The sequence below is a fragment of the Haliaeetus leucocephalus genome, unplaced genomic scaffold (genome assembly GCF_000737465.1).
Source record: "Haliaeetus leucocephalus isolate CR32 unplaced genomic scaffold, Haliaeetus_leucocephalus-4.0 Scaffold741, whole genome shotgun sequence".
NCBI lineage: Eukaryota > Metazoa > Chordata > Aves > Accipitriformes > Accipitridae > Haliaeetus > Haliaeetus leucocephalus.
In genome coordinates, this window is record NW_010973177.1 from 220,228 (window position 1) to 232,272 (window position 12,045).

At 40.2% G+C, this 12,045-nt stretch overlaps 1 protein-coding gene across 1 annotated transcript in view; it reads right to left on the reverse strand.

Moving 5' to 3' along the window:
- Positions 1–3,478: 3,478 nt before the first annotated feature.
- Positions 3,479–12,045, reverse strand: part of EIF2AK3 (eukaryotic translation initiation factor 2-alpha kinase 3) — a 39,091-nt gene continuing 30,524 nt past the window's right edge. The window contains exons 15-18 of the mRNA XM_010580822.1: positions 8,050–8,217; positions 7,390–7,491; positions 4,961–5,023; positions 3,479–3,874 (exon numbers count right to left, since the gene is read on the reverse strand). Of these exons, the coding sequence (XP_010579124.1) occupies positions 3,698–3,874; positions 4,961–5,023; positions 7,390–7,491; positions 8,050–8,217 (510 nt within the window). The 3' untranslated portion in view covers positions 3,479–3,697. The remainder of the gene's footprint in view (positions 3,875–4,960; positions 5,024–7,389; positions 7,492–8,049; positions 8,218–12,045) is intronic.

The following is a 12,045-nucleotide window of genomic DNA, read 5'->3' on the forward strand; positions in this document are numbered from 1 at the left end:
GCAGCATCATAACAGTGAGCAAAAGGAGGAGCTGAGCCCCCAGGACCACCGCTTTTCTGTAGCAGGGTCATGCGAGGGCTGGTGACCGCTCGGGCAACTGCCATCGCTTCCCCCGGCACGGTTCTGGTGGGGTCTCACGCTGGTTTACAGGGGACAGTCACTGCACTCAGAGCCTGCTCTTACATCAGTCTTCTATGGACATGACACACTTCAAGGATGGTTTCTAAAATAGCTTTTTCTGAGTGCTCAGTCACCTACTTGGGACAGGCAAGGCTTCTGCAGCCTGGGAAGTAGAGCAAACACAGCAGAAAGATATCCAGGCTAACATTTAATGCTAAAACTACTGGACTGAGGCACTCAGAAGGGTTAAGAATGTCACTTTGTTAATAAATAAAAAAAAAAAAAAAAGAGGAGTGTTAGTAAAAGTCCTGAGTCCTGCTCTTGCAGCTCAAAGGTAGCAGAGGATTGTCCTCAGAGGCATAGCAAAAAGCAATTAGCTACTACCTGGAGCAGCTCAGCTACTGAAGACACTGGTATAAGGGTCTGAAGTTCTTTCTCAGGAGCCTGGTAGAAGAAACAGCCCTGACCTGGGGTTGCAACACTGGTACTCCTGTCAAATGACTCTTCATGGAGGGGGTCAGGTCTCCCAGCTCCTATGACTCCAATAACACGGAAGCTGTAAGGAGAATAACTACACAATCCTGCCCTTACTGGGGGGGGAAGCATTTAGGTCCAGTGGGCACCGAGGTGGCCGGGGCAGGATTCTTGCTTCTGCCATCCAGTTCATTTTGATAAAACAGGACAAGGAACTGTGTTTCAGCCCTAAGAGCTATGGGAGAGGGAGCTGAGGGATAGACAACACCCTCTGCAAGAACAGGCTAGGACCGCAGTGCTGCGCGGTGCAGCAGAGCCCGAGACCAGCGCTCCCTTTTGCAGGGCTGTAAGCTGGCAGCTGTGCTAGCCTCCATGTTCAGGTGTTCCTCTGCAAAAAAAGTTGGCAGGAAGGTACACACTGATTTTTGTGGCCGCAGGAAGACCTGAGAAAGTCAGATAGTTGGTTTCTAGATGTTAAACTAACAGAAGGCAAATAAACTTGTCTATGAGCCATCAGATGTTCCTGCCACCAGGGCTGTCGGGTAAAGACTGGGATCTCACAGACAAGGTGGAAAGCTGATGCTGTCATCTGTACAGAGCGGAGAAAAGCCTGCCTTCACTGCTTTCCCTTCCAGGATGTGAGCATAGAGCAAATGCACATTAGACCAAAGGCCTTTGGTCTTTCAGTCATGTTTGACCATTTGGTCTGAGTTGACCGAAGAACATCCTCCAGCAGAAGGACAGGGATAGAACATGGAAGTGTAGTATAATTAAAACGTGACTTAAAGAAGGAAAACAACACAGGAGGTGCATCCCTCTAGTTAGCCTGGTTCTGAAGAGCTGGTAAAATAGTTCTGGAGCTGATGGGGGTGTTGAAGCCCAGGTGGATATTTCATAGCACGAAGAAGTGTCCTCTTTCCCACCAGTGGGGCAGAGCAAGTGGAGCTGCCAGAGGCAAGGAAATGAGTGCTTGAAGGCATGACCTGAGGTCAGAAGAAAACCTCTCTTGTTAAAGACTTTCTTAGTCAAACCCTGGAGCAAAAAGGAGCAAAGAAAGGTGCAACACACTCCAGCATCCAGTGTTAAGAGAAGCAAAGACTCACTGACACAGGCAGTTAAGAGCTGAGCGTGGTCATGTGGCTGGGCATGCACCACACAGGGTAGGATTCATAGATGCCTTTGAGGATAACCGTAACACCCCTGAATATGTAGACACACCTACTGTGAACACGTATGCCATTTTTGGTAATGAAATGCTGCAGGGCCCTTGGAATGGGCTGCTACTTACATCCAGCACAGATATAGAGCAAGTTAAAAATACCTTATTCTTAATTTCCTGTGCTCCACCTCTAATCACTGAACTGGCAGGGAAGCTAGAAAGGCTTCAAACGTGGCCATTTAACTGTGCATTTATAGCTGATGCTAACAGGGAAATCCAAGGCAAGAGTATGCACTTAACTGTCTTCTGGTTTAACCCAGCTAAACTCAATAAAGTTCTGTTTCTGACCAAATATTCACTGCAGCATTCTGGCTTCAACTGGACAAGCTGGTTATCTAGGAGAGTTATCCAAGAGCAGAAGGAAGACAATCTTTGTAATCTACTTTTGCTTTATCATAAGGCTGCAGAGTGTCAGCTGGTTTAGTTGCCAATCGTAGTGTCACACCACAGTGCAGTGATCCCCAGAAGGATCTGAATCCAGCATCTTTTCTAAAAACTGATTTCAGAGCCTACAGCTTCAGAAATTTAAGCCTGTAAAACAGGAAAATGCATTTATGCAAAAACAGTTCTAACAGTGTAAGAATTATCCCTTCAAGACTTCCCTCCCTGTTAACAGTTGAGATTGCCTCCATAATCCACTCAAGTTTAGAAGAGCAGAGTTCCCTTCTTTCTTCAGATAGTATCTCACTCACAAGCAGCATATGCATCTTTGCATCCCCACGTGCGCTGTGGCAAGTACGAGACAGGAAAGCAAAGCAAGTTCCAGAAACGCAGTGCCCGTCCTCCTGTTCCAACTGCACAAGGCTGCCATCTGCAGCATGCACTGATGCAGGCTTTGAACAGAAGCAACTACTATTTTTTTTTTAATAAATAAAAATGTTTATTAAATCATTTAGACTTGAAAGAAGTCACAATAATTAATGCACTCAACAATTATAGCAAGTGCATTCTGTACACCACCAACCCAAATGGATTGATTCTGTATTTTATAAATAAAAATTAACATATTTACAATGAGAAATAAAAGCATGGCATTAGGCAGTTAAATTAGCAGATTACACAAATGCCTACCAGTTGATTTTTTTAAAAAGTACAAATCTACAAGATTACATACGACACGTATGACTTCATTAGGTTTAAATTTTCAGAATCACAACATTTTCGTACATAATTTTTACTATGGCTCTTCCAACCACTGCCTATAAAACCCCCTTTTTTTAATGGCAAAAAGCTCCTTTTCTTTCTCTACAGGTTTATCTGTATAAAATGCATTCCCTAAGATCTACTATAGTGCAGAAGTATGAAACGATTTCCTCTAATGACTGGCTATGGAGAGTGACAGTATGTACAACTGTGGTAATTTTTTGCTTTAAAAATAGTGCAGATTCCCAGTTTACCCACCAGGGACAAAAATGGAGTCATAGTTCATTTCAAAATCATCTTAATTTCACCAAAGAGCAAGTGATCCAGATAGATACTCACTAGGCTTAGAGACTGTAATTTGCTCTACAAAAATACAGTATTTTAATTCTATTTACATGTTACAGATCTCTCACTTACCCAGCAAGCTGACATTTACAAGCTTCTAAAAAACCCAATAAACCCAAAAAAACGATAATGGAGCACAGCATTGGTAAGCACAGTAGCTGAACCCATCCACCTAGGAGAGCTAAGGTAAGAAAAATGGAATGTGAAAAGTGTGGTTACTGGCTTTCGTTGGCTGTCAAAGTAAATGAAAATCTGTCCAACACGTCTTATACATTAAACATGGCAAAAAAAGTTTTAAGTAAACTATTTCCAAGATAGACATTCTGCATCATAGGATCCTTCTGCTGTACAATCCCTGTAAAACATGCCGAGTGGAAGAAGTCATCCTGAGGATAGTTATTTGCTTGGTTGTCTGGAATGCTTATTTCCTGATAAACTCATTGTCCGTGACCTCTGCCTAAGCACTGGTTTTGGTGGGAGTTCCAAGTCTTCAAATACAGGATTTTCAATGATTGCTGCAGCCTCTGGTCTTTCAGTGGGACTTGGAGAAAGCATGTCCTTCACCATGGTGTACTAAAAGAAAACAAGTGTTACATGAACCAGTTCATAAATTCTCCCTTATTTAATGTTCTGACTTCAATTGTGGCTGTATGAACAAGTGGAAAATGACCCCGGCTGCTTTCTAAGTCATTTGGGTATTACTGCTTTGGCACAGTAGCTAGAATTGCATTAAATATTTGAAAATGTATCACTGTGCATCTGTTAGACTGTCTTTACTGTCAAGGACTCCAATCAATTTGGCAAGTCAAATCTGACTGAGGATTCAATAGAGTTATAAAACCTTTACATTATTTGCAATGAAAAAATTTTTAAAACATGTGAAGTAATTTATGAGTAATTTTTAGCTCCATGTTTAAGCTGCCATGTTTTAAGCCACGCAATAATTCTTCACAGTGAATTAGACCTTCTCCTTTAAATATACAGGTAGTATGAATATTTGTCTCAAATTTAATCAGAATTAGTGTCCTCCTCCAGCTGAGTACAGCACATCACATTCCCCCAGGCAGCCTACAGCTGTGAATCAAGAAAGGCTATTCTCCTTTAGCTGCTGGTCTGAAGCTACCATGAACACCTGAAAACAGCTTGCAGGTTTTGTACATCACCACCTCTTCATCTGCAACCGTACCACTTTAAAGATCTGACTAGTAAGAACACAGCACAGTTTGCTCATATGGTTTCCCACTTGAGAGATCCAGTTCCTGGAGTGAGATCCCATGGCCATACTGCTACCTGCAGTCTGGTCTCCCCTTTACCTGTCTAGAACTCTGCACTTTCTCTTTGTGAATATGGATTTGCTGCAAGAAATCACGTCAGAATGTATGTGAAATGAGTGACTGCAAGTGACAAAGGGAAGCCAGGTAACATTGTATAGTTACTGGAGGTGAACTGTGTGACAAAAAGTTATCATCATCCACATTATTGTAATGTTATAGCTTTGAAATGTAGAAAAGTACAGGAATAGAGAAATGCATCTTAATAACACAAAAGGTACTTTTTTTTTTTCTCCATTTTTACCTGCAAAGCAATTGGAAAGCAAAGAAAAAAAAAGCTACAATCATTAAAGAAAAAGCTACAATTAACAGCATCAGATATACTTACCTCTTGTGCATATTTCTGAGTGAACAATGGTGGAAACTTCAAATTTCTAACATCGCTTAAGGTCTGCAAAAATATTAAAAAACACATGTAACTTCTCCAAAATACCATTCTTTGGTAGTATTACTCTATTACTCTTCAAAAAATATGCAAACTATGCAAACAAATCAGCCTGATGGAAAAAAATACTTGGTTTAAAGTCTTGCTTTAGTGGTTAAAAATCACAACATACTTAAATGAGCAAGTTGCTGCTTTCCTAGGTATACAGACTGCAATAGGAGTCATGGTACAAGAATTCTGATCTCTGCAGTTTTAAGTCAGCCAGATACACAAACTTGTACTTTCTCACTTTGGCTCAACAAAGTCAACACATCTGTGTACCACCCATAATCCCCAAGATCATCTACACCAGTATTAAGACACATGAAATGACTGGCTCTGTCTTAACAGCATAAGCACTAGTCTTTATTTAACATCTATGGACTAAGGAGCCTATCTAATAGCAGTTCCGAAAGCAGCTCATGTTGTGTATTTCTGCGTCCTCACAAGGTAGCTGGTCTCCTTCAGTGTTTCTTCCATAACAAGCACATTGGCTCCATCTAGTGACAGTAATTTTCCCACGTTCAGGCACACAATTATTTGCAGCAGGCTACCTTAAGAATTTAAGTTCTGTAATTGCCAGCAATCCATGACCCATTTTAGCATGTTTTTAGCGCAATATTTAGCACTTAATTTCTTTTAGGAAGACACTCCTTTTGCAAAAGTATGAGCACAAAATATAAGAATTCTAAAATTAAAACAAGATTCAATTCACTATCACTCCACTGAAAGTATAAACTGACCAGTTAATAGTGATGGGCAATAGTGAAACTCCTGTTCAAGAGAGCTGAGTTTTATGACAATATAATGCTTCAAAAAAGTGTTCTCCGTCTCTTATCAATTCAGTCTCCATTTAGTGATCTGTTTTCAAACGTCTAATTTGGAAATAAATTGCACTGCCATAGACTGACTGCTAACAGCCTGACACAGAGGCAGGGCTCACACTCCTCATCCTCTGGGGGTTGTTCCAGCCCTTTGTCACAGAGTCCTAGAATTTGCTGGGTTACCTGGTCAGGCAGAGCATGTTTTGCTTCAGCAAGAAGTGCTAATGCTTGCTGTGCATGCTGATGCCTACAAAAACTTCAGTGTAACAACTTAGAAACAACTACTAAAGTAGGTAAACTCCAGAACTTGACAATAAAGAGGTGGGGCTTTCTTTTGATTTTATCAAAAAGAGTGGTATGAAAAATCACTGGAAGTTAGGGGACTCTTTTTACCCTCTTATGAAGTAAAGCATCAGAGTTAGATGCAATTTAGGATTCACTCTGATTACTTGCTTTGCTTCTACGCTTAGGACAGAAACTGGAAGGGCAAAGCTTATAATCAGTGCTGCAGGAAATCTCAAGAATCCAGGATAACTCTTTAGCGGCTATGTGTCTCAGTAAAACTGATTCTATTTAGGGAAACCAAAATTGGTTTCAGTGCAAGGGGTTCAAATTAAGCACTGTCATTCCTCCTCTAGACTACGCTCTTATGTACCATAAAAAGTCAGTGCATTTTAAGCAAGAGAATGCAATACCAGCATAGGTGAAACAATTGGTCAGGCGGCACTCATGGTGTGGTTCAAGTTGCTTCTTACATCTCTGCTAAAAGGAATCCATCTTCACATGAGAATTTAAACCCCCCAAACACATATAAATGATAAACACAAGCTATAATGACTCCTTTCCTGCATAGGCCACTGGTCACCATATACAAGAGGAAAAACCTTTCTGGCTGTAGTCCCTGTTCTCTATGAACTTGTTCCTCAGAAAGATGGATCTTACGTGCATTTTAACAGCAAGGAAGAGTTGTAACACACCATCAAACCTCCCAAATTCACATTTGATGCAATAAAGGTCATCAATTACTGGGAAAATTGTGCTTGAAGTCAAGTGAGACTCACAGCTAAGAATTACTATAGGAAAAGGAAAGCGATTTTTCACTAAATGCTTTGGGTAAAGAAGCACTGCAGATGCAAATGAAGGAAGAAATCATAAAAATGCACAGCATGGTTCCAATTTTTGAACAAAAAACAAGCTGGCAGGCTTAAAGTCACAAGCTATATTTGTTGCTTGAGTTCTTGGATATCCTAGTTCAATAGTTTCTCTTACTTGGCTTGACAACAGAGGAGCTTTGTAAAGAAATTAAGGCCTCAATTCAACTGCACACATTAGGAAGACTGCAATTTATTTTCAATGATTCAGGGGGTCTGTACAAGGCTGATAAAGAAGTTGTGCTCCTAATTGCAAGGCTTTTTCAAAACTGAAAAGAACCTCTTGCAAGTGTTTCACCAAGCGAATAGCTATTTTAAACAAATGATCAAACTGAGGATAATCCAATACCATACATACCCTGACTCTCTCCATCTGTGTGCTGAAAGGGTAAAGCAGCTCAAAGAGAATGAGTCCCAGAGAAAAGATATCCACTTTGTGTGAATAGGTGTTCCCACAGATCTGAAAATTCAAAATGAGGGTTAGGTCAATCAAGCTACTCACTGTATGTAATTATGTACAACGTAAACAATGCCCTTTCAAGTCAACATATGGAAGTGATTAGCCCTGTGCAGAGCTGAAAACTACAGGACAGGCACATTGGCAAACTTCATCAAATGAGCATGGCTGAGCAAGGTCCTGAACCTCAGCTCCTCTTTGCAGACCCAACTTCAAAGCAAAATGTTTCAACTTACTTAAACCTCATGCACAACAGCGTGTCCTTGCTCAATTAAATTGAATATTATACAGTTATCTTTCTACTACATTAAAAGCATGATAAATGAATGCATCTAAGTACAAATCATTAGCCACTTTTTTGCTACAATTATATATATATATATATATAAAATATATTAATTTTGGAATTCAATATAGCTCAAAACTCTACTTTGGTGATAAAGAATTTAAGTAATTTGATTGCAGCAATTTACTAGAAAGAGTGCCTGATCTTTGAGCTCCTGGGAGTTCAGGCATCTTCCAGACACTGCCAGATACAGCTGTAGAGCAGAGAGCACAAACCTGTTCTGGGCTCATGTAGAGTTTGGTCCCTACTTGTCCTGTGTGCCTGGCATAAGCTGGCATTGGGGTAAGTACCGATTCCTCCTCCTCATCTTGGTCCATAGCAGTTACCAGTCCAAAATCCCCAACCTTTACTATGTCATCCATTGTGAAAAATATATTGGAAGGCTAAGAAAACAAACAGGTGAAAAGAAAAAAAACCATATAAGTAATAAACAAGTCTCTGTGTTTCAGTAAACACAATACTTTGTTCTAACTCAGATAAACCACGCTGTCAAGGCTAAAAATGCTCATTAAACATAAGGTTAGCAGAACCAGCTAAGAATCTTAGCTCTTCAGGAAAAAGGAATTACTCTTGCATTAAACAGTCTCCCTTCCTGAAACACAAACTGCTCATTTCTTGTCATCCAGTAGAGGTTTACTAGCACTGCATAGGTCTGTTGAGTAACACGGACAAAAGTCAGCAGCTGTTGGGAACAGCACAGCTAAGTTATCCAATTCTCCATCACATGGCAAATTCACACCAGATGCTGGAATTCTGACTCCTAGTCTTTTTTATTCTAATCTCTGAGTACTAAACTCATTCACCATATTATTAACCAGCATGTAGCACATCATCTTAAGTTATAGACACATCAGAAGTCTGGGAACAAGATCTGCTTTTCAGTTGGTACTGTGCAGTTTAACTGTGGGAATAGCTGTTTGCATAACAGAATTACAAGTTTATTTTTGACAGAAGTTTAATTAAGAACTTTGCAATTCACAAGAGCAGCACCAGTGACCATTTGGCTTAACTCTCCTTTTGCTTGTTTGCCAAGTACCGCCATCCTTGGCTTAACCTACTGATAAAAGAGGCTGGAACTGAGACGCCCCCTCGCTAAAGGTACCTATCTCAGATGGTTTTTCAAGAGATTTGCATCTCTTGATAGAATACCTGGCTGATAGAATAGCACACACCAGACGAATGATTATTTCTTTGAAACATAGCCCAGTATAAACCAGACCAGTAGTATTGCTCCGCCTCAGTTACAAATACAGACAGACACACAGTTTTGGGAGAAGAACAGACTGATCCTGCAAGGGGGAAGAAGCAGCAGGATTATGTACGGGGAAAGGGCTGACGCATGGTAAAGAGGCAGGTGGTGCTGGGCAAGCTCCTCTCAGAGCTCCTGGACCTTCAAGGGTGGGAGAACATGGTCCATGCTTTGTTGATGTAAGTCCTGGAACAGGAGGAAGCAGACAGACAGAGGGCAATATTTTTCCACAAGATTAAAGGACTACAAAGCTGACCTATTTCAAAGTCCACCCGACTTCCTCATTTAAGGACAAACCCACTCTGTGCAAGAGAGAAATAAGACAGAAAAAAGGCTTCTTGTTTTTTTTTTAAGCAACAGACAGCTCTGAGATAAGCACTACAGAAACAGTTAGATATAACTTGTTAGTTCCACAGTGCCCACATCCTGCCTCTAAAACTGCCTTCTGAGCCAGGTCTTATCTCCCGCTATATTTTCCTGTAATGAACGTCACGCCCTTTGGAGTCACTGTTCAGTTAGTGCACAAAAACTACTACCCTGTAAACCGATGGCGTCTCCAGGCTCTCTCTGAAGCATTTATACGGCACCCACCCTCTGATTGCACACCCACGTTGTCAAAAATCTCTGCATCAGATTTTTAACGCTCAAGGCACAAACGTCTCCATTAGGGATTTGTATCCCATTGCCTTGATCTCCATTCCCCTCCTCCTCCAATAAACATACAAGAAGTCAACAAGATCTGTCTTGCTTTACAGAGCAAAACGCTTCTTAACAGCAAGTTTTATTTCTTGTACTTCTCTGGCTGAAAACAGGCTGTCTCTGAATGGGCTGGCGTATAGTTTCTACAAATTAAGGAGAATGGCCTCTCTGCTATCGGAAACTGTCAGCAAAAATAAGCCATCAAGTCCACATTCGGAAAGAGGAAGTCTAAGGCAGATGCACAGTTTTGATTTAAATCAGAAGAATATAACTACAACCACTCTCTAGTTTAGTTATCTTGCCACTTGCACAAAGAAATTTCTCTCCAGATTCTTCAATCAGAATAAGAATTCCCATTTTCTTCACAGATATGAACAAGCAACTCACATCTGGAAGACTACTGTTTAATTCAATTAATGCTGCGAAATGTATCTAAGACTGTTCTTGCAGTTCTGTGGAACTCATAATTTCTTTTAAGCTGTCAAGCATGACCGACAACTTATCCTGGGAATAACAGTAAATTCACTTCACAGACAGACTTCTGTTTCTGTACTTGATTTTCTCCAAAAGAATTTGAACTGTGACCTATTCACTTGCCTACCTAAATTCCTACCATCTTGTCATTATGGTATCTCTGATTAGTAGGAGCCTCATCAATGCATCTCAGTGTGCACTGTTGATGTAAAATATTTAAAAGATCTTCTTGAATCTTTTAATATGCATGCATACAAATTTATTTTCACATAGGTCAATGAGTTTTTGCTGGTGCCAATGGGAGCAAGAACTGGCCTCTGCTATCAGGTAGCTCTGCCTGTAGCAAAGAAAACATCTTTGCAGGTTATTTGCTTATTAGTGCTGGCACGAACTTAGAGTTGCATGACTAGTCTCTTGGACAAATTAAAAGATTAGGTGAGATATGTTCCTAGGAGCTTCTGAAAGTTACAGAAAAACATTAAATATATTGGCTGTTGTTTTGACCAGATTAACACGTAACAGACAAACAAACTTCCAGGATCCAAGAATAACATCTATACACGCATGGGAAATTTTCTGAAGCAGGAAGTTGTGCGTTCAGGGAGAGCCTTTCCAAGTTGTTTATACCAAGTAAACAAAATGAAATCTCTTGTTCAAATTGCTGCCAACATTGACTTCTAAGATGTTCCAACAAAACGCTACACAACCGCTGATTAAGACTAATACAGCTTTAAGGGAAGATCTACATAAGCTTTACTGAACAGTGATCTCAGTAAAGACTGTAGAGAGTTACAACTGACAGCATTGTTAAGAAAGGTTACTAATTAACATGTCTAGCAACATATTAGTGTAGGGATTTAATTACTTTTCTGGTCAGTTTCTCAAGCACTGAAGATTTTTCAGATAACTGGTTCAAGGTAATTGCTTAATGCTGATGGGAAAGAAAATACTTGGATGGGTTCATGAGTTTTTCCAACTTTGACATATCCCTTCAGTGTTACTGAATTTGACTCCCCTCTTACTGCCACATCTGAGATGGCATTTTCATCTTTTGTTTCTATTGATACCAAATGATTACCATCCAAGAAGCTACAACAATGGTTATAATCATTTCAGTATTTAACTCCATTGAGGTAGGTATTAATGCCTCCTCAAATAAGCAAAGAGAAACCGGAACCGCCTCTCCACTGTTTGGCAAAAGCAATCCATTTCTCAAAGCTTATAATACTAAGACTAACTTCACCTGGGCTCTTTAATTAAATTCTGGTATTTGATAACACATACTGACACTTCCAGTGCTAAAAGTTCCAGCAATATTAGGCACTAACATAGTATCAGAAGCAAAAACGAAAGAAAAGCTACGAAAAGTTACTCGTGACTTCAGTTAATGTTAAACACCAGGAAGTGAAAATCACCTTTCCCAGTCTTAACTGTTTGGATGCTATCGGATGTTAAAAAGATTGAATTCTTCAGAAAGCTACATTGTGATAGTTGGCACTGACTTGGAATTCAACTCCAGGACAGTTTACATTTCAATCCTAGAGCAGTAATAACTTAGTTTTTACTTCCTCCAACCAGGAGTAATGCTACTGCTCCTAGGCAGTATTGCTACATAAAGAAGGAGGAAAATACCAGAATTAGAATCATAGAATCATTTAGGTTAGAAAAGACCTTTAAGATCATCAATTCCACCCGTAAACTTAACACTGCCAATTATCTGCTTCACTTGAAACTGTAGAACAGGATCCAAAATAGCTTTCTCTGCCACACAGTTCAGCAATGAACAACC